Source organism: Netta rufina (assembly GCF_964035555.1).
Source record: "Netta rufina genome assembly, chromosome: 10".
NCBI lineage: Eukaryota > Metazoa > Chordata > Aves > Anseriformes > Anatidae > Netta > Netta rufina.
Genome location: NC_140133.1, coordinates 2,317,817 through 2,339,553, shown reverse-complemented (window position 1 = coordinate 2,339,553; position 21,737 = coordinate 2,317,817). Strand labels below are relative to the sequence as shown.

The 21,737-nt window shown below is 37.7% G+C and overlaps 1 protein-coding gene across 1 annotated transcript in view; it reads left to right on the top strand.

Annotated features, from left to right (window-relative positions):
- CACNA2D3 (calcium voltage-gated channel auxiliary subunit alpha2delta 3) overlaps window positions 1–21,737 on the top strand; it is a gene marked incomplete at both ends in the record, with an annotated part of 463,508 nt that overhangs the window by 417,779 nt on the left and 23,992 nt on the right. The window contains 4 exons of the mRNA XM_084292978.1: window positions 570–632; window positions 7,334–7,404; window positions 17,592–17,667; window positions 21,299–21,351. Of these exons, the coding sequence (XP_084149104.1) occupies window positions 570–632; window positions 7,334–7,404; window positions 17,592–17,667; window positions 21,299–21,351 (263 nt within the window). The remainder of the gene's footprint in view (window positions 1–569; window positions 633–7,333; window positions 7,405–17,591; window positions 17,668–21,298; window positions 21,352–21,737) is intronic.

Here is a 21,737-nt window from a genome sequence, read left to right as displayed (position 1 = left end):
ATCTCTGAATCCAGTTCCCAATTAAAAACACAATTTGAAAAGCTTTTAGGAGACCTGTGGGGCCTCTTTTACAGAAGTTTCTGTTCCCCTCCCCCAATGACCAAATTAAAAAATACTACCTGGTCCCCTGTTGGTCCTCTAGGCTGACACTGTTTTCATTAATACATCATTAGGGTAATGACATTGTGCTGATGTTTTTCTCCAAACACAGGATAAGCCATCAGGAGCAACAAAGTTCTATGCCTTTGCAAACCGTGTTACAAGGAAATACTTCAAAGAATGAATTAAACAAAACAAACACTGATCCTGTTCTTTTAATGTTTGTTATAATTATTTTATATCTTTTATTTCTATATACATCTTTGTTTTGTTTTGCATGAACTAACTGTATAAAAACTAAATCAGGTAACATCCCATGAGTTGAGACTACATCCACTTAGAAGTTACGTAAACCATTAAAAGAACCTGAAAGAAAGTTTTATCTATGTAGAAGTCATTTGGAAGTAAACTAAGTTATTGCTGTATCCTAAAACCAGGAATCTGAATTGTATTTTTAATTATTTTTTCAGTCTATCAGTTGCTACCTAATAGATAACAATGGATTTATTTTAGTGTCTGAAGACTATAGGCAGGTAAGTGAAAGATTTTTATTCAGTTACTGCTATTACTGATTTATCTTATTTATTTATTTAAAATAGGCAGCTGTCTTAAACTGTTAGTAATTAGTAGCATGAAGTTAAAAACTTCCTTCAATAAATAATGTGAGCTGCCTCTCACAGGAGCTCAGTTTCTTTCTCCCAGTGGTGTAGAGTCATGAACCCATAACTGTTCTCTGAAAGGGCTTGTTTGCTGAAGAACTGTCTATCTTCCATGATACATTTTTACCCCAAGAAGGAAGATTCACTCTGGCATTTTTGCCACCTGTGAAGGGTGGGGAGGAAGGGAGAAGGCTGGGCATGCAGAGCTCTTACATTCGAACTTCAGATAATGAAATTTTACACAGGTGTTTGCTGAAGAGTTTGTTTTCTGAAGTGTATTACAGCCACTGAAGGACTAAAATTCAGCAATCAGCACCACAATAGAGAGGATAAGGATCATGATTAATGGGGAGATCATTTAAAACATTAATTTGCTTTGCATTCATGGAAACTAACTGAAAAATTATGTATAATTCTTCATTTCTGCAAACCTTATCAAGAACCCACCACTATCCCCTCATAAACATTTGCCTGAGAATTGATGGGATGCTGCCTCAGTTATGACAGAGTTGTCTGAAATTGAATTTCTTGTCTGTGTTGGGACTGTGCATAGGAGTTATCCGTACTCTTACTCAGCCCTTAGGAGAATTACATTTGTTATGACTAGTCTGGTTACTGGGAAACAGCTATCAGAAAGCGCTCTGGGTGACTTAGAAGAGTGACTGGAGAGGAGTTTTTTTTTTTTTTTTTTTTTTTAAAAAAAAAAAAGCACTATAAGTGGATGGCAAAAAAAGAAGCCAAACTGAACATTTCGCTTTAGATTAAAAGCTTGAATTATTGCAGCCTTAAATATGAAACTTCTTAAAGAAAAAAGATACAGATGTTTCTTTATTTCATTGCTCAAAAGAAATTGGATAATCTTTCCCCACAATCCCTTTGTCCCTTGCTCCACTTTGATTGAGTCTGCTAGCAACTAATAAGCAAGGAAAATGTATTTTTTCTAAAAACCATTGTCCTTCCAATCCAGTTCTGGAGCATTAGCTGCTAAACAGATACCGTACTGAGTTGTGAAGTAGTCATTCTTCACAATATGCTGTCTTATATTCAAAACTGAAGGCTGAAATTTATTCATAGAATCATAGAATATCCCAAGTTGGAAGGGACCCATAAGGATCATCAAGTCCGACTCCTGGCACTGCACAGATCTGCCCAAAAGTTTAGACCATGTGACTAAGTGCACAGTCCAATCGCTTCTTAAATTCAGACAGGCTCGGTGCAGTGACTATGCCCCTGGGGAGCCTGTTCCAGTGTGCAACCACCCTCTCGGTGAAGAACCTCTTCCTGATGTCCAGCCTAAACTTCCCCTGCCTCAGCTTAACACCCTTCCTGTGGGTCTTATCACTGGTGTTTACAGAGAATAGGTCACCTGCCTCTCCACTCCCCCTCGCAAGGAAGTTGTAGACAGCAATGAGGTCCCCCCTCAGCCTCCTCTTCTCCAGGCTGAACAGGTCCAGTGGTCTCAGCTGCTCCTCATACATCTTCCCCTCCAGGCCCTTCGCCATCTTCGTCACCCTCCCCTGGACACTCTCCAACAATTTAATGTCCCAGAACTGCACACAGTACTCGAGGTGAGGCCAGAGCAGTGCAGAGCACAGTAGGACAATCACCTCCCTCGACGGACTAGCGATGCCGTGCTTGATGCACCCCAGGACACGGTTGGCCCTCCTGGCTGCCAGGGCACACTGCTGGCTCATATTCAACTTGCTGTCAACCACAACCCCCAGATCCCTCTCTGCGGGGCTGCTCTCCAGCATCTCATCACCCAGTCTGTACGTAAAGCCAGAGTTGCCCCGTCCCAGGTGCAGGACCCAGTACTTGCTTTTGTTAAACTTCATGTGGTTGGTGATCGCCCAGCTCTCCAATCCGTCCAGATCTCTCTGCAAGGCCTTTCCACCCTCAGCTGAGTCCACAACTCCTTCAAGTTTGGTGTCGTCAGCAAATTTGCTCAGAACTCCTTCTAGTCCTACATCCAAATCATTTATAAAAACATTGAAGAGGACTGGCCCTAAAATGGAGCCTTGAGGGACCCCACTAGTGACATTCCACCAACCAGATGTGGCCCCATCAACCACAACCCTTTGAGCCCTGCCTATCAGCCAATTGCTCACCCATCGTATGATGTTTTTGTTAAGTTGTATGCTGGACATTTTGTCCAGTAGGATCCTATGGGAAACCGTGTCAAAAGCCTTGCTGAAGTCCAGAAAGATCACATGAGCTGGTTTCCCTTGATCAACTAGATGGGTGATCTTATCATAAAAGGAAATCAAATTTGTTAGGCAGGACATACCCCTCATGAACCCATGTCGGCTGGGACCAATGACTGCATTGTCCCCTTGTCCCCCAGGTGCGCTTCAGTAACTTCAAGGATCATCTTCTCCATAATTTTACCAGGCACTGACGTGAGACTGACAGGCCTGTAATTGCTAGGGTCTTCTTTCTTACCCTTCTTGAAAACTGGCACATTCGCCATCTTCCAGTCTACTGGGACCTCTCCAGATTCCCAAGATCATTGAAAAATAATTGAGAGAGGTCCCGTGATGACATCAGCCAGCTCTTTAGGCACCCTGGGATGGATCCTATCCGGACCTATGGACTTGTATGGATCCAGATGGAGCAGCAAATCCCGCACACGTTCAGGTTTGGTTGGGAGTTTGTCGTTCCCACCGTCATGGTCCTACAGCTCAGGGCACCCAGGGTCCTGAAGCCCATCATCAGTGTTGAAGACAGAGGCAAAGAAGGCATTATTGTCTCCACTTTGCCTATGTCATTGTCTGTGAGGAGACCTTCCCCATCAAGTAGTGGACCTATGTTTTCTTTGGTTCTCCTTTTTCTGTTCACATATCTTAAAAAAAACCCACGTTTTTATTGTCTCTCACAGACATGGCCAGCTTGAATTTTAGCTGGGCTTTGGCCCCACAAGTTTTCTCCCTACAAACACAAACAGCATCCCTGTATTCCTTCCTCGTCACCTGACCCTCCTTCCAGCAGCCGTATACTTTTGTTTTTCACCTAAGCTCCAGTAGAAGATCCCTGGTCAGCCAGGCTGGCCTTCTGCCCCACCTGCCTGACTTCCAATATTTTGGAATCATCAAAAAGCTTGTGCTTTTAGGAAGCAGTGCTTAAAGACTGACCAGCACTGATGGATGCCAATGCCTTCAAAAGCAGCTTCCCAGGGAACCTTGCTGACTAGTTCCCTGAGCAACCTGAGCTCTCCCCATATCCAGGGCTGAAGTTTTGGTGGTAGTTTTCCTTCTGTCACCATAAATTCTAAACTCAACCACTTCATGGTCACTATGACCAAGACAGCCGCCAACTGCCACGTCTCCCACAAGACCCACAAGACCCTCTCTGTTCTCCAGCAACAGATCAAGGAGGGCACCTTTCCTAGTTGGCTCCCTTAGCACCTGTGCCAAGAAGTTATCATCTAGGTGCTTTATGAACCTCCCGGACTTGCTCGTGTCAGCCATGTGGTGATCCCAGTTGACGTTTGGCAAGTTGAAATCCCCCATAAGGACAAGGGGAGTTGACCTCGAGACATCTCTTAGTTCTGCAAAGAATAATTCATCGGTGGTGTCGTCCTGGCCGGTTGGTCTGTAATAGACTCCCACTATGACATCCCCTCTATTTGTTCGTCCCTTAATCCTTACCTGAAGTTCCACGCAGTCCAGCCCATGCTTCACATACATCACCACCCCGCCACCTTGCCTACTCTGCTTGTCCCTCCTGAAGAGCCTGTAACCATCTATTGCAGCACACCAGCCACAGGACTCATCCCACTAGGTTTCACTTATGCCGATGATGTTGTAGCTGTGAGACTGGGCCAAGACTTCTAGCTCATCCATTTTATTCCTCATACTGCGTGTGTTTGTGTAGAAGCACTTCAAATGCACTTCCCTACACACAGCACCTCGTGGAGCCGACCGAAGGACCTCACGGGCACACAGTCCCTCTGATTCTAGCACACCATCACTTAGCTCATCACTGGCATGTCTGTTTTTTTTTTTTTCTTTCCCCCTTCAACTCTAATTTAAAGCCCTATCTATCAGCCCTGCCAACTACTGAGCCAAAATCCTTACCCCTCTCTGAGAGAAGCGCATCCCATCTGGTGACAGCAGGCCTGGTGTCACGTAGACCTTCCCGTGATCGAAGAACACAAATTTCTGCTGGTTGCACTAGTCCGAAAGCCACATGTTAATGTGGTGAGACCGCTTGTCAGCATTGATCCCTCCTATCAGAAGGACAGAGGCAAACACAACCTGTGCCCCTGTTCCTTTAAGTAGTCACCCCAAAGCCCTAAATTCCCTTTTGATCGCTCTCAGACTTCTCATTGCTACTTCCTCATTACCAGTCTGAAAGTTCAGTAGCAGGTATTATTTTGTTTTACATGTATTGCTTCCACCCTTTAAAATGTCAAGCATGTTATGAATATCATTTGAGGGTGTACCCATAAAATGACATGAACTAAAAATATGGTGTTTTTTAAACATTTACTGCATTATGTTAGAAACATTTTTTCCCCTACAGCTATCAAATATATATTTTCTACTTAGTTGATCATTGACCCAAGAATAACAGTCATTATAAAATAATGATGATACACTGAAAACATTTCGTCTGGTTTGTCCCACTGTTGTTGTGCTTGGTATTTGTGTAATTCATTTGCTAGTTGATAGTTGGCTACAGCCAATAAATACAATTAGGAAGAGATATTTTCTTTGGTAGATTACCTGATACTAGTTATTACATATTCCTATGAAGAATATATCATGGGCAGATGTTGGACCATAACTCGGCTAGAAATGTGTCAGATATTAAGTTCTTTGGAACAATGTCTATTCCTGCCCGTAACATCAAATATATGTGAGTCTTGCCTATTTGTTTTCTGAGCTAGAAGACAAGCAGCTGTAAATCACTCACTGCTGATGGAAGGTCAGAGAGCAAGTGATAAGATGCTGTTTTTACAAGAACCCCAAGCAAAACCTATGGACTCTTGCTCCTTTGTCACTGTATCCTAAAGTACATATACAGGGAGAAACCTTCCTACCATTTAATGGAATAAGAAACAGGTGTTCTTTCCTGAATGTGCTTCAGCACTGTTTTTCTTTGGACGTGCCAGAAGTGACCTGAACCACTCTAAGAATCTTGTCCTGTGGCAGTGTAATTCTTCATCTGAGTTATCACCAAATCCAAATATATTAAAAATTACAATTATCTGGGTGTTACTGCTTTGAAGAGAACTAGGATTTACAGATGGATCTTTTGTGGGGAGAACTGTCACGGAAATGTCTTTATAAGACTGAAGCACAACTTGAAAAATCAAGTTTATTACTATCTAAGGTTATATTAGTCATTTATGGTTTGGGCTGTTTGACATTAACTGACTGCCTGTCTCATAGTTAGGATAATCTTTCTTCATCAGTCAGCTAGGGCTACTGAAGCTAGTATTTTTAGTCATGTAAACCACAAACGTTCTTCTTGTTTCTAGGAGACTTTGCACACACATATGTTTTGGAAAATATGCCAAGTTTCCCAAGTGTTTTTGGTTCTTCTCGTTGTTTTGTTTTGGGGTTGTTTGTTTTAAAGAAGAAAAAAAAAAGTTAATACTTCTTTTTTTTGGTAGAGGAATGCCATTTTTGGCTAGGGATGTAACTTCTCTGCCTGCAAACTCCCAGGTGCATACTTGAGGTCAAGTAAGTTCCTTGTAATGGAATTGGGGTTTAGTTCATACAAAACCTATGGAATCCATGCAATTTAAGTGTGGTGCCCTTTACCCTCATAAATTGTGTTTTTTGTTTGTTTGTTTGTTTGTTTGTTTTTTCCCTTTAAACACTGCAGAGAACATACTCAATCCTTCTGGGAGTTGAGGTCCTAAGATTAAAAAAAAGTCTTTCCAAAAAAGAGAGAATGCCGTACATGCAAGATTTTTGAATACCATATGAATGGCTGCAGAAAATGGAGTCAATTCCGTATTACATATCAAATTCATAACATGAATGTTTGTTTTCTCAACAGAGATTTATTTTTATTCATCCACATTTACTTAACAAGGACGAAATGGGTAATTCATCAGGTTGAGTGGTTTTAAGTACAAAATGATTCTGAATGCAGTTAAAATTTATAGGATTGCTGAAAAGTACTATTCCAGCTCCTTAAACAGGTCATGCAGGAATTATAAACAATGCTTTTTTATGACTGTTTATGAAATCCTCTCACAACCTGTTTAGATCTTTTTTGAGTAACATTTTAATCACAAGGATTTGTGATCAGATTAGTGTGTTTCCTTTACAAGCTTTAGGTTGGGATGGCTTTTATTTCCGATATTAGATGTTATATAATGTCCCTCAATCTATTGTATAAGCTCTCACATCTGCTCAGGAGTAATAATAGAACCCCTATAACTTGCCATGACTATGAAGTCCTCTTCAGTTTTTATGCAGCAATAGTCCTGAAAACCTATCTATGTAGCTGTCAAAGCCACTCTTGTCAGATCCCAGAATATGCCAGTTCAAATTGCATTCAGTGTTGTTTCGCATTTATCTACACTTCCAGTAATTTTTTGTATTTTTCCCTTGCAGACTGGTAACTTTTTTGGGGAGGTTGAAGGTGCTGTGATGAACAAATTACTAACAATGGGCTCCTTTAAGAGGTAAGAATTAAACTGATGCTCTATCTCTTATAAAATTTTGCAAAAACAAAATTAAACAAAACTGAAGTTATATAAAAGAAGGTCAAGATTGACAGCATAGCTGGATTCTCGTTATGCCTTTTTTTTCTATATCATCTTAGTGTAATTTGGTGCCTTGCATGTTAAGAGTATTGGAGACAGCCTACAGGGAGTTTCTTGTTTATTGGACTGCGATGCTAAAATCATATGCCTCTCCTGTTTCCACTGTGCTCAAGTGGAAGTGGGATTTGACCATATATACTACTGAATGGTTTTAAATGGCTCTAGAGCAAATCACTGATGCAACATTAAACATCTAGAGTCGAAGATTCCTCAAACTGGGCAATGAAAAGTGCCTTACTGTTATAAGAGTGTTCCTACAGTATTTTTCCCTCACACATTAACTGACCTTTGAACATTGCTGTGGCTATTAATCTGGTGACAATATAATGATAACAATAAAAACTAATGGTGATCTGATGTTGTCCTTTGAAATGAAGTATGAATCCTGGTGAAGAACATTTCCCTTTAACCTGTAACTCAGCACTGAAGTCTTCGTGGCTTCCACATTGCTAAGAACTGTTCCTTCCCCCTACACTGGAAGTGCAATCCATGTGCATAGTACTTTTCCTTTTTACTTTGTTGTGCATTTCTAGTATAAAAAAATAACACATCACTGTTCCCATCAACCACTGAATTGAGTTATTGCATGTGAGGATGTATACAGAGGCTTTCAAAACAGATGGTTGTGTGCTTCCTTGGTAAACCAGCTCTGTTAAAGGCAGAAAGCTTTCTATGTGCATTAAAGGAAAAAAGCTTTTCCTGTGCACATTATAGCTGAATACCATTCCCAGTAAATGACTGACCTGAAATGGTAAGATCTAGCACTCGCTGAATCATCCCAAATCCTAGTTCTTCGAGGGTGGCAGCTTTTGTGTGTTTAGCATTACATTCTTAACATATGCTGTAAAAGGAAGTGAAGTAATACCTATTTATAGAGTGGGTTCTAGAATGAAAAGATTAGTTTATACATAGGATGAGGCATTTTATTTAATGCAAACCAAAAAAAGTACAGTTAAAATCAAAGGATAATGCTTTACTTCATCCCACTGTGTTTTGTCCTGCCTACCAAGGCATTTCAAACAAAATATCTACTGAACAATTAATGGTAGTAGGTACCACAGTTGAGGAAACAAAGGCTGCATGACTCAAGTATTCCATCTAAACTGTGGTGGGTGCCAACTTGGCATGGATCATTGGCTTATGATTTTTCTGGTCTCGAGCTGTGAGGGAGTTACTGATAAATAAGCCACCAGCTCAGTGCAACGGAGCTGCATACTAAAGAAAAGTAAACACAATAAGCTGATTATTAAAACACAATAAACTGGTCACTGCCAATCAAGTTAACAATGGGAGAGAATCAAAGTGGTGTAATTGCACTAAATGAGCCACCTGCTTTTCCTGCTGTACAGCAGATAGCTCAGTGCAGCAACAAAAAACAGTTTTTCAGCTGTGGTAGATGAGGCATTTAAAATTAAATTATTCTATCAACATTAAAGAGGAATCTTTGCTTCTCTAGTGAAAAATACTCATACACATTTACCATATTTTTACTATATTTATTATGAGGATTTTTTTTTTTTAATCCAAATCTTATTTTTATATGGAATAAGAAAAAAGCAATAAATGGTGACAGAATTTATTACCCATTGATTTCCCCGAGGGCACAATATATATATACATGCATTACCCTTGTAATTTCTGCTCTTACCATGAAGACAAAATCAGAGACCAAGCTCTGATCTTTAGCCATTTATTCTGATTTTCCAGAGCCATCCTTCCTCACAGACCGTTTCTTACATGGCATCTCCCATTCAGCAGTTGAATTAAATAACACTGCGCTGTTAGAACTGGTGTTGCTACTTTGTAATTTGTTTTAGAAGTAGAAGGTTCTACCTTGCCTGATCTTCTCTGCAGAAGAGTTTCCTGACATGCCCAGCAACTGTGGGGATGGGAGCCCTCTCTTCCTTTGGCATCACTGAGTAGCAGTGGAGATATGTGCTACTGCCTCACTGGTTCATGCCTGCTTTCAGGCTCTCTGTCCACAAAAGGAATGAAATAACCCTTTGTGAGTTCTCTCAACTACCACTAATTTGGATGGATATAGAAGTTTTTTTTTTAGGATTGAGCTGGAAGTGTTAAACAAAAGTGTGTTGCTTGCTTCTGACTATATTTCTTTTCAACTTGTAGCAGGATGAAATTAAATTTTAGTGTTAGCTGTTTATTTTTTAAAGTGAACTTAAATAACTTCTTCACTCCCTAATTTCTTTAAACTCAGTACTTCTTTTGAATACTATGTATGTACATATGTATGTATATTTTCTTAGTTTATGGGTTTTATATTTAGAGGATAAAATGATATCAGTGTCTCCACAGCAACGTGACATGTTCTGTGATTTCATTTAGGAAAATGATGTTTATCTTTATACCCTGAATATTGCATACAATTAAATAGTTAAAATATAATTTAAATTCGTTATTAAATAAAGATGTGCTTTTGGAAAAGTATCTGCTTCACATAACTCAGAAAAAAGATTCTTTATAGTTTCCTCAGCAGTTTGTTTGTGTAAAAACATTGGGGAGAATAAAGATTCTACTGCTCAAAGCATGAAAATCTAAAGAAAAAGTTTAGCATTAAAAAAAAAATAAAAATCAAGGGCCATCAAAGCAGTGAGATCCCCAACAAAATTAAATTAATAAATCTGGAGTAGAAATTAAATGTATCTTGACTTGAAAACACTTTGATCCTTTCCAGAACAAGGAAAACTAATCAGTTCTATAAGGCAAATATGGAAGTAGCATCATTTCATCTTAACAGTTCTATTTCTACTAGGCATCCTCTTGGCATCTGAAGATGAGTCTGTGCTTTGGTGTCTAGTCCTGTTTTCAGGGTACAGTACTTAAATGGTGCACCCCTTAGTTTCAACTTTTCCAGATGCTAAGCTCACTCTAACAAGTTCTTAATGCTTTGAGAGCTCTTCTTGTCTCTTACTTTTTCACCCTCTGCTCCTCTATCTTAACTCACATGCTTCCTAGTGAATAATACATGCTGTCTATGCCCTTACAGCACAGTAAAGTCCAAATCCTTCACCTGTGTTCTCTAAATAGATGCACATAGAGGCAGGCTTTCATCTCCCTGTCTTGATTTGCTTTGTGTGCCAAACCTAACAAGTGTTTTGCCTCTGAGTTATAAGATTATACAAAAATTCAGAACTCTTTGTGAAACTACTTGCAAGGAGCAAAACATTCTTAAAGTCAAAACGTGAAAATGGTAACTGTTTGATCACCGGCAGGTTGCTGATTCCCACTGAGGCAGCACAGCTTCCAAATGAATGATTTTTTTTTTGTTTGTTTAGTTTAGGATACTTTATCTTAATTAAGCATTCATTTATATTAGAATTCTTGAAATTTGGTGAAGGTGTTAAATGGACTCTGTTGTATTTAGAAATTGCATTTATTTTCATGTGAATTTTTACAGCCACTTATTTGATCTTTAGAAAATATCATGACATTTGTTTTATATAAATTTGGCAATGTTTTGGAATGTAGATGTATACTTTGGAGAAGATCAGTACTAGAGTGAAGGAACAATTCAAAATGGAGTTACTGGATTTATTAGTGGATAAATGAAAGTGTGATATTGCAGTTCTTAGATTATAAAAATCTATATTTTTATCTAATCACACTATTTTTAACAGTGAATATATTTAGTAAAAGTAAATTCAGAATATAGCCCATGTTTAGAGTATGTAGAATCACATAATCACAAAATGGTGTGGGTTGGAAAGAGCCTTTAAAGATCATCTAGTCCAACCCCTTAGCCATAGGCACGAACATCTTTCACTAGACCAGGTTGCTCAAAGACCCATCCAACCTTACAACTTCCTCACGAGGGGGAGTGGAGAGGCAGGTGACCTATTCTTCAGTCCTCTTTAATATCTATATTGATGAACTGGATGAGGGGATCGAGTGCACCCTCAGTAAGTCTGCAGATGACACCAAGCTATGCGCGTGTGTCGATCTGCTTGAGGGTAGGGAGGCTCTGCAGGAAGATCTGGATAGGCTGCACCGATGGGCTGAGGTCAACTGTATGAAGTTCAACAAGGCCAAGTGCCGGGTCCTGCATGTGGGGTTCAACAACCCCAAGCAGAGCTACAGGCTGGGAGATGAGTGGTTGGAAAGCTGTCAGGCAGAGAAGGACCTGGGAGTGATGGTTGATAGTCAGCTGAATATGAGCCAGCAGTGTGCTCAGGTGGCAAAGAAGGCCAACACCATCCTGACTTGTATAAGAAGCAGCGTGGCCAGCAGGGCTAGGGAAGTGATTGTCCCCCTGTACGCAGCTCTGGTGAGGCCGCACCTCGAGTACTGTGTTCAGTTTTGGGCTTCTCTCTACAAGAGGGACATGGAGGTGCTAGAGTGAGTCCAGAGAAGGGCGTTGAAGCTGGTGAGGGGTCTGGAGAACAAGTCTTACGAGGAGCGGCTGAGGGAGCTGGGTTTGTTCAGCCTGGAGAAGAGGAGGCTCAGGGGCGACCTTATTGCTCTCTACAGGTACCTTAAAGGAGGCTGTAGCGAGGTGGGGATTGGTCTGTTCTCCCATGTGCCTTGTGACAGGACGAGGGGGAATGGGCTAAGGTTGCGCCAGGGGTGTTTTAGGTTGGATATTAGGAAGAACTTCTTTACTGAGAGGGTTGTTAGGCATTGGAATGGGCTGCCCAGGGAAGTGGTGGAGTCACCATCCCTGGAGGTCTTTAAAAGACATTTAGATGTTGAACTTAGTGATATGGTTTAGTGGACGATTAGTTAGTGTTAGGTCAGAGGTTGGACTCGATGATCTTGAGGTCTCTTCCAACCTAGACAATTCTGTGATTCTGTGATTCTCTGTAAACACCCGCCGGAATGGTGTTAAGCTGAGGCAGAGGAAGTTTAGGCTGGACATCAGGAAGAGAGGGTGGTTGCACACTGGAACAGGCTCCCCAGGGAGATAGTCACTGCACCAAGCCTGTCTGAATTTAAGAAGCGATTGGACTGTGCACTTAGTCACATGGTCTAAACTTTTGGGCAGACCTGTGTGGTGCCAGGAGTTGGACTTGATGATCCTTATGGGTCCCTTACAACTCGGGATATTCTATGATTCTGTGATTCTATAACCTCACTTTGAATATCTCCAATGATAAGGCAACAACATCTTGTCTAGTACAGGTTTACAAGAAGACATTATTCCTAAATGCATGTTACCTGTAGGCAAAAAATTATATATGTCATTGTGCTCTTGTCATCAATAATGCTCAGGACCCAGACAAAGACCCCCATCCTGATGTGTTTTCAGCTCCTATCTTGTCCTTCCAACATCTAAAATTAATGTCTCAAAACTGAGTTTGTGCATAGTGAGAACTTACATCTGTAAATATTACTAGTGATGTTGTGAAATATGTTAGTATTTTTGAAATCTTTTACCCACCTAGGGAGAAACCTAGACATGTGTGCTATGTAGATGAATTGTTGTTCTGTATGCTGCAAATGCATGTTGAGTTGTAGGTTTTGTACACCTTGCGTTTTGCAGCACTTTGGCAGTTAGGAATAACTGAATGTTAAAAGCAAAGATATGCGATGACAAATTTGTTTTCTCAAAGTGCTCTAGTTTATTTTTCATCATTTTCTTGATTTCCTTGGTGAAAAGGTATTAGTCTGACAGCTTCTGGATATTGATAATCTGTCAATGAAGGTGGGAGAGCTATGACAGAAACAGCACAGGATTCCATACAACGTCCTACTATCTCCCTGCAAAGACCCTCTCTAAACTTAAGACACTAGTTTACTCTTCACATCATTCAATACTGTCATTCCTCCTCCTCCTTGCAAGAATATGACACAGGCTGAATATCTTTTGTCTGAGTTAATGAATGTCTTTCCACCAGAAGTGAGCTGTAATCTCTGTTAATTTTTACATAGAACACTGAGTAAACAGTATTGTCAAAAATTAGGGCTTCATTTATTGTTTGCATCCTATGTTTTGTTGTTGTTGTTGCTGTTATTTTTTTTTTAGAATTTGTTCTTTTTTAAATGTTTATTCCACAGTAAGAAGCTTATTATTCCTACGCATATGAACACCCCACCCCACAACTGTCTTAAACTGATGACAAAATTTTATGCATTGAAGATCTTTCAGCTGTTATAATTGTCAGTGATGATATTTCACAGTACCAAGTAGAGATCCATAGTAATGCTGAAAAATCTAGCTGAAAGAAATAGTGTACATCTGTTAGTATAGCCTGTACTGCTGGTAGGTCTTAGAAGCTTAATTTTCTTGAACCAGATTTGTATTTTATTGTAAGTACATTGCAAAGTACAAGAGTGGAATATCAGAAAATTAACAATAAAAAGGTTTTCACTAAAATGTACTTGGCTCCTGAAATTACATACAACGGAGCTACACATTTCATTTTTGGAAAGTTATCTTTCATTAGTTCAAGATTATCACATGTAGTCCGTGTTTGTCCTATGGCTGATGTTGAAATCAACTGCTGTGTAGGTTTCAGTGATGAGGTGTGGAAATAGGGGAAGTTAGCAGCATGGTGATGTCAAAAAGTCCCAAACATGTTGTTTGTAGCAAGAGAATAGATCTCCCATGAAGTGCTGTAATACACAGCATGGCACCTAGACAGTCTTAAAATTTGATTGTGGGAAGCAGGCAATTAGGTTTGCTTAAGTATAGTCAGTTGAACAGGATACAGGTAGCTGCAAACAGTTACTTAAAACTGGAACGCAATCACTTCAAAACGGGTAATCTAGAAGTCTTTCTTTCTGCAACAGTGAATTAGATCTGTCTGGATGATGGAAAGCTTATTTTGTAAAATCTTGAGGACATCAGCAAGAAAATAACACCCTGGAAATGACATCTGAACACAGAAGCACCACAGTGTCTTAGGCTACTGTTTTGACTACAGATACTGTATTAGCCTTTACAAGGAATGGGGCTGGAAGGCTCTTACCTTGCTAGTATATTTACAAGAATAAAACCAAAACAAAGCAAAACTGTATTTGAATTTGTAAATGCCTTGGAACCCATTTCTACTGAGCTTCAGTACCATTCACAGAGACAGAGAATCCAGAAATGATTCAGTATGTTGCAGTGTTCAGATTTCAACGTGATTATAGGCTTCATCTGCTGATCTTTGAAGCATAGCGTAAAATTTGTTTTTGTTTTTAGTGTGGAAGAATAAGGTCTTTATGAGATCATTTGGCAGTAATGCTTTCACAGGTATATTTCACATGTTCTGTATTATAGTAGCATGAGTGGTCTTTAGAAACTTTAAGATAGGTGTTTAGACTGCCCACTTGGAAAGTCACTGAGATAGGAATTCATGGTTCAAAAATCAGAAATCTTTCCAGGATGTTTTCAATGTCTGTCATGTACTTTTCTAAAGATTTGTTAAAGATTTTTCTAAAGATTTGATAAAGATTTTGCTAAAGGTTTTTTTTTTTTTTTTTTTTTTTTTTCTTCTTTCTTTCTTTCTTTTTTTTTTTTTTTCCTTCTGTAAACGTGGATACATTATCTATTTTCCAGGTTGTTCCTGAACCAGAATCTTCACACTGGCAACACCTTCAAATATATGTAGTAAAGCTAAGCTTGTTGTATCATCCACAGATGATATTAAAACATTTCCAAACAACAATTTTGCAGTGTTCCACAATGATTTTGAGATTTTTTTCTTTTACAATTCTTACTGTCTTCTTTTACTTCACTGAAAATTTTAGTATTTTTCCCCTGTTAAATTAACTTTTATTTAACTACACATCTTTTAATGTTTTTCTTCTTCTTCCTCGTAATACTATCCTAGACTGCTGTCTACTCCCTATAATACAGTAAGATAATATACAAAAAAATAGCATGTTTATATTAATATTAGACATAATATTAATTTAATTTCTGAGTGCATATTTCAGTCCATTTATGACTCTTTATCTTTGAGCATTTAAAGAAACTATTTACTACATTTTAATTTAACACTAACAAGTGTAAGTATGGGACAAGAGGGGAGACTTCTTCGAAATATTCAACCTGAAGTTCAAAACACATTCCAAATGGCACGCTATAATAACATTTGATTAACACTTCTTAGCAGGATAATGAGTCTGCAGATTGAACAAGTGGTTCTGGTGTATGAAAAGGTTGAGAAAATGATTTCATTTTCAAATACCAAATAAATGTTCATCAAAGTTGTATTGAAAAACCTTTAACAAAGAATACAGGCAAAACTGAATATTATTCAACTTGTAACACTAAATATTGAATCAAGTAGGATGAGACCAAATCATCGACATCCTTGATTACTTTGCAGAGAGCACATTAAAATCCTTAAACTATCCTTGTACATACACTTAATTACTTGCCACCATCCCTAGTAGGTCAGTGTGGACATACAACATGGCTCTTAACTGTAGACAAACAAAATAGTCAACCAAGACTGGAAAGGCTGAGCTGTAGAGATTATCTTACAAGGGCTACCAAGGGGGAAAAATAAAGGAAAAACGTGGTAGGGAAAGTGGTGTATTACTGCATGCCATACAGGCAGCACAGCTTACACCATGTACTGCTCTGTTTGTTTTGGCAGATCTGTGTGCGCGGATCTGGCTGTGGGCGTGATTCTGCCAAAGATGGTCAGTGTTCAACTTACACCCATGTTTAGGTCTCTAGTTATGCATTTGTCTACCATGTGCCTCTCTCTGCCAGTCCACAAAACAATGGCTTCCTAGCCATTTCTGCTCTGAATATAAGAATGAATAACGTAAGCAGTGTGACCATGTACTAAATGCTTAGTTGAAGCTAAGTGATCCAATATGTTTAGATATTTTGCCTGTAAGCCAAAAAGAAAATATAGGGCACAACAAAGAAGCTTTTAGTGATGGTTACTGTCACAAAATTAGATCAGAAAAATTATATACAGTTTCTACCACAATGGATTAAAACATTCTATTGGTACAGGTTGCAATGTTTCATGGCATACAGTGCAGAATGCCTTATGGTGATGCATTTCATGACCTGGTTTTGGCAGCTTCTGGGACATCCTTTCTGTGGCTGAATTTGTGTCTTCATTTAGAAGCAAGGCACACATTGCAAGATGTTGAAGTCCCATCTCATACATCTTTAAGACATCTATGTCCAGCCATGATCCCTTGTCCCTCTGATGATGCAAAAGTCAAATCAATATGTTCAAATAAAGCTAGTAACATTTATATATTTACACTTGTTTAAACTTATCAGCCTATTCTTTACATCTGCTACAGATGTTAATTGCTTTTTATGTGGATGGGTGTAGTCTGTTAATTTTTCTATGGACAGACAGATCTAGAGAAATAATCACGATTCCATATACTATCTCTGAGTTCTGGATTTTACATTTAGATCTCTGAAGTGTGTCAATGATGAGTAAAATCACAAGCAGAAAGAAATTTCCTGTTTACTATGCATCTCAGGAGGCTTCTAGCATATGTTGATTTCAGCAGGTACCTGGCATGGACTATTTTGCCCTCATGAAAAAATCCAGAAGTAAATCTATGCTGTTTCGATTGTGTATACCATGAATACACAGAAATTCCACTTCTCTCTTCTGAAGCAATGCCATGTTTTTACAAATTAGTTATGCACTGAGGTGCTCGTAACTACATAAGTGTCATTTTGCTTGTACTGGAGTTTGAGTGGACTGTTGTGAGAAGCCCCTCAAATGCATAGGTTCTTTCATTTTCTGGGACGAAATGTACCAGTTTCAGTCTAGAACCAATTGTTTAAACATCATGTTGAATGTGTATTCTCCTCCTCCTTGCATTGTTTATCTCATTGTGCGTTACACTATGTGTATCTTCCCTGTTTTCTCCCAGTTATGCTTTTGCTTTGTTCTGCAGTCTGATAAAATCCTTACAAAGTTTTCACACTGTTTCTTACCTTTATTCTCCTTCATGTGATGTGTATTTTAACAATCCCTTTCCCTCTTTTCCTTGCTGCGGTTACTTTTTTTTCCCGTCTACTTTGTGAGCAGACTGTTCCATATCATCATGTTTACTCCACTTTGTTTTCTCCTTTTAGTCAAGGAGTTTTCTGTTCTTCTCTGTAGAATTACACTTTATGACTACCAGGCCATGTGTAGAACAAACAAAGAGAGTAGCGACAGTGCCCATAGCTTACTGGACGTAAGTACAGTGAATTTTCTGAGCACCTTTCCATGCAATCATCAAAGAAAATCGTTGCAAATATCTCATGGCCATTGTAAGTCCATTATTTTAATTTGGAATGTTTACAACTATTGCGTTTATCATAGTACATAAAAGGAATTATAAAAACAAACAAATAAACAAAAAAAAAGAGTGTTAAGCATTTTCAAGTTCAAGTACTTATGCAATTATTTTTACATTGGACCCCCATTTCTGAGGTTCTGTCAGAATGCCCATTGCACCATGCGAGTCCTCCTTCTCAGGACTTTGTAAATGGCTAGTGTGCTTTGTATGGGTGGCTGGAATCACGCATGCCTTTTCTATATGTAAAGACATACACGCATGCAAAAATGTAATTCAAATTTTAAATTGATTATTATTAATATAAGAAAGGGTAGGTTCATTGGCAAAGCATATAAGTCAATGATTTTTACATGTTATTTTTTCCTAGTATTTAAAGAAGATAACTTTTAAAGTAAAATTTCAATGATTATTTAAACCCTTTTCTAACAATCAGCTCTGAATACAAACCATGTCCTTCTGCAAGGCCTGATTAGAGTCAAGCTGGGTCTGCAAGGGCAACACATCCTTCTTTCCAAATCATATTTCTAGTTAATAACTCTAAGGGCATTTTATAATCATTTGTATGTTTCACTGATTACTATAGTAATCTATCATTTAGAACTGCCAAAGCATTAAATAAAATGTAGTTCTTGCACATTAAAAAGATTTTTTTAATAGCTGTTTTAGCATTAAAAATTATGTAAAAGCTGCAGCAAAACACTGTAGTAGTTTTACCAGTCTGGAAAAGTTATCTGATAGTATTTTTCAATAAACAGGGATCCAGCTAGAAAAAATAAGCCTAGGCATAGTTATTCAAATTGTTGAGGAAATATCAAAGTTCTGCCAACTTCTAAATATCTATAAATATATAGTTTTTGTGTTTTGTTTAATAATCATTTGCACTTTGGGATGTTTTCATTTACATATTTACATGACCCCATGTTTTTCAAGTACCTGCAAAATTGGATTTATTGCACTTGCCAGTCTGTTATCTAGTAAAGCCTGAACTTAAAACAAGATTGGTATAATAATAAGTACCAGGCTGTGCAATGAGACTTACACTGTTGGTGAAATACTATAGGATGCTGTAAATCACAGTTGCATGAGAAATTGTAATATATCAAAATTGTTAGCAGCATCCTTCCATCCCAAGGCATGGAGTTTCAGCTCACTTTGCAAGTATTCACAGCATGTTCTTTCTTTGTATTTTTTAAAGATATACAAACTCTTCTTTTAAACCTCAGGTGAGTTTTGTAAGGTTCAATGAGAAAGATGGGCAGAGCTTTGGTTAGTTTCCTATTTTTCTGTTGATTCAATCACTTCTAATAACCATGACTACAGAGAAAGTACAAAGAGAACATGCATTAAAACAGGTAAAGCTAGAGTCCCCAGAAGCATTATTCTTTTTCTATTTTAATGCCACAAATATATTATATATATATATAATATATATATATATATATATATAATACATATATATATAATATATATATATATTTTTTTGCACATATAGGTCAGGTTATTATGAAGCATTCAGTACATTTGCTACATAAGCAATGTGTTTGTTCACAAATATTTATAATTCCATTTGAGAGTTACGGTTGTATAAATACAGGAATAGATACATGGAGAAAAGTGAGACTCTTTAGAAAGTTCTAAAACTAGCATTTTTCTTCATTGTTTAAACAGTAGAGAAGTGGAGCATAGGCATCAAAGACCATGTGATGTTAAAGGAACTCAAAACATTCTCCCACAATTGTGGAAAGCAGGAGTCAGGGCTGGACCCCTTTATCTAGCACAGGTTTTTAGGCTGTGTAACTAAAATGATAAAATAGAGATGGACAAGATTTACAGATCATTTGTTCCATTTCTTTACCTGTATGGGATTCCTCCTTAAAAGGTAACCAGTTTCTTTGTTATTTAGCATATTTTCTTGTTTAAAATGTTCCAAGTTCTGGATAGGTCTCTGTAGAACCACTTTGTTCTTTGCTGAGATATATAGAGAGAATAAATCCTGTTGCATTTTTTGAGGGAATGGTCTTTGAGTGGGAAAGACTGTCTTAGTAAAATCACATTTCATGAGAATGCCTTTATATTGATGTAATGAAATATTTTTCCCACTAAAATTCCAAAACATTTGCTCATTTTATATTCATTATATTGAAATGTATTATTTTCAGATACGCTGAAAGAATTTTTTCATTTTCTCATAGCTTTCATATCAAAAGTAATAGCTTTTAAAATTCATAATGTGTTTTACATTAAATATATCTTATTTATAAATACTAAATAAATATTATTTTCCACTATATCACTTGGCATTATAAAAAGGAAAGTATGCAACAAAATTTTTAATTGCTTGTGAGGGAAATTTCAAGTTTTCTGATTTGGAACAAAAATAAATAAGATATCTCACAGAGCTGATTTTTTCTTTTTTCCTCTACATCTCTAGGCAAGGCTTGTAGCTTTTTCATCTTTTCCTGTAAGACCTTAGTAGGTGAAACCCATTTTCACCACAATAGGTGAAGCCCTTGATGGTCTCTAGCTTTCTGCATTCTAGTTTGCTCTTTCAGCTTTTCATGCCAGTGAATGATGTTTGTTCATTGGCTCTGGGAGTTACAGCTGTGCACGGCTTCTGTGCCTTCTGAAAACTGTCACTGGCCAGTTACTGCCCTGCCAAAGGGCACTGCTTCCATAAGGTGCTAATTCAGCCAAGTAAAACATGATTTTAGACATCTGAGGAGTTCTGTTAAAGTCAGTATGACTGCTTGCATGTACTGAAATGCTCTGTTGATACGGAATCTGAAAAACAAAACTGCCAAATTTTATGCAGCTGAAAGACCCTAACACAAATGTTTGAGAAGACAAAGTTCTCCATTCCAGATGTCTGAAAACTGACTTTGCTTGCTGAGATTATTTCATAAATAATTAATCTTCCTGATATTCTTTTTTTTTTTTTTTTTTTTTTAAGTATATCCTCATTCCATATTATCCCTAAAATATAGAAGTATTGTAAACATGGGATTTTAAAAGAATTTGCTTTGTTACGATTCAGAAAAATAGAGGGGTTAGAAAGAATCTTGAAAATTACTTACACTGCTTACAAGTGGGTCTTCAGTATGACACATATTACTTCATTTAGGTAATTTCAAATTTCAGAAGCTTTTCCCAGTCTAATTAGATAATGAAAGGATATTTACATTAAAGAGAGGCAAGTCTGAACTGCAGTCTGAGTAAAGCCCTTATTATCCACCAGAGCTGTTCCTCCAGCAATAGCCTGGGAAATAGGAACCCCTAGAGGTTAAATATTTAACAATCACTTGCAAAACTTTCCTTTTCCAGTTGATAATCTGTGTGTCTGACCAACCACATTAAAAGGAAATTTCATTACTATATTTTAATATTCATTGTAATATTTTCTTTCATAAAAGTTATTCTTTTTTCTCATGCATTTGACTATCCATAGCATTGCTTTTATGTGAATAATTCAGTTAAGATATAAATATTGATATTTTGCCTTTTTATTAAATGAGTTGCTTCTCTTCAGCCTTATAATGCCTTCTTTGCTGCAGTAAAATGGATTATGACTGAGCTTGTCTTGTAAGTAAATTTTATCAAGAACTTCAAAATATTTATACAAATTGATGAGTATTTATACTTTTGAATACTTAATGAACATTTGTACTTCTTGCCTTTTATATCTATTGTGCTGCTTTTCTTGTATTATTTTTAATTTAGTAATAGTTCTCGATGTTTGGCAGTCCAATTTAGCATTGTTAAAATCTGAAGAAATTCTAGCTATATGAATGCACAGTTCCACTTTTATTATGTTATTCATGGTCTTCACTTATATCTGTATGTCTTTGCTTAGTAAGTCTAGCAGATTGCAATACACAAACTAAATTTATTATTGTGGTTACTGTTAAATTTAACATAAATGCCTGACTGTTTGTAATGCTGCTTGGGTGGGCTGTTGTCAGTATAGC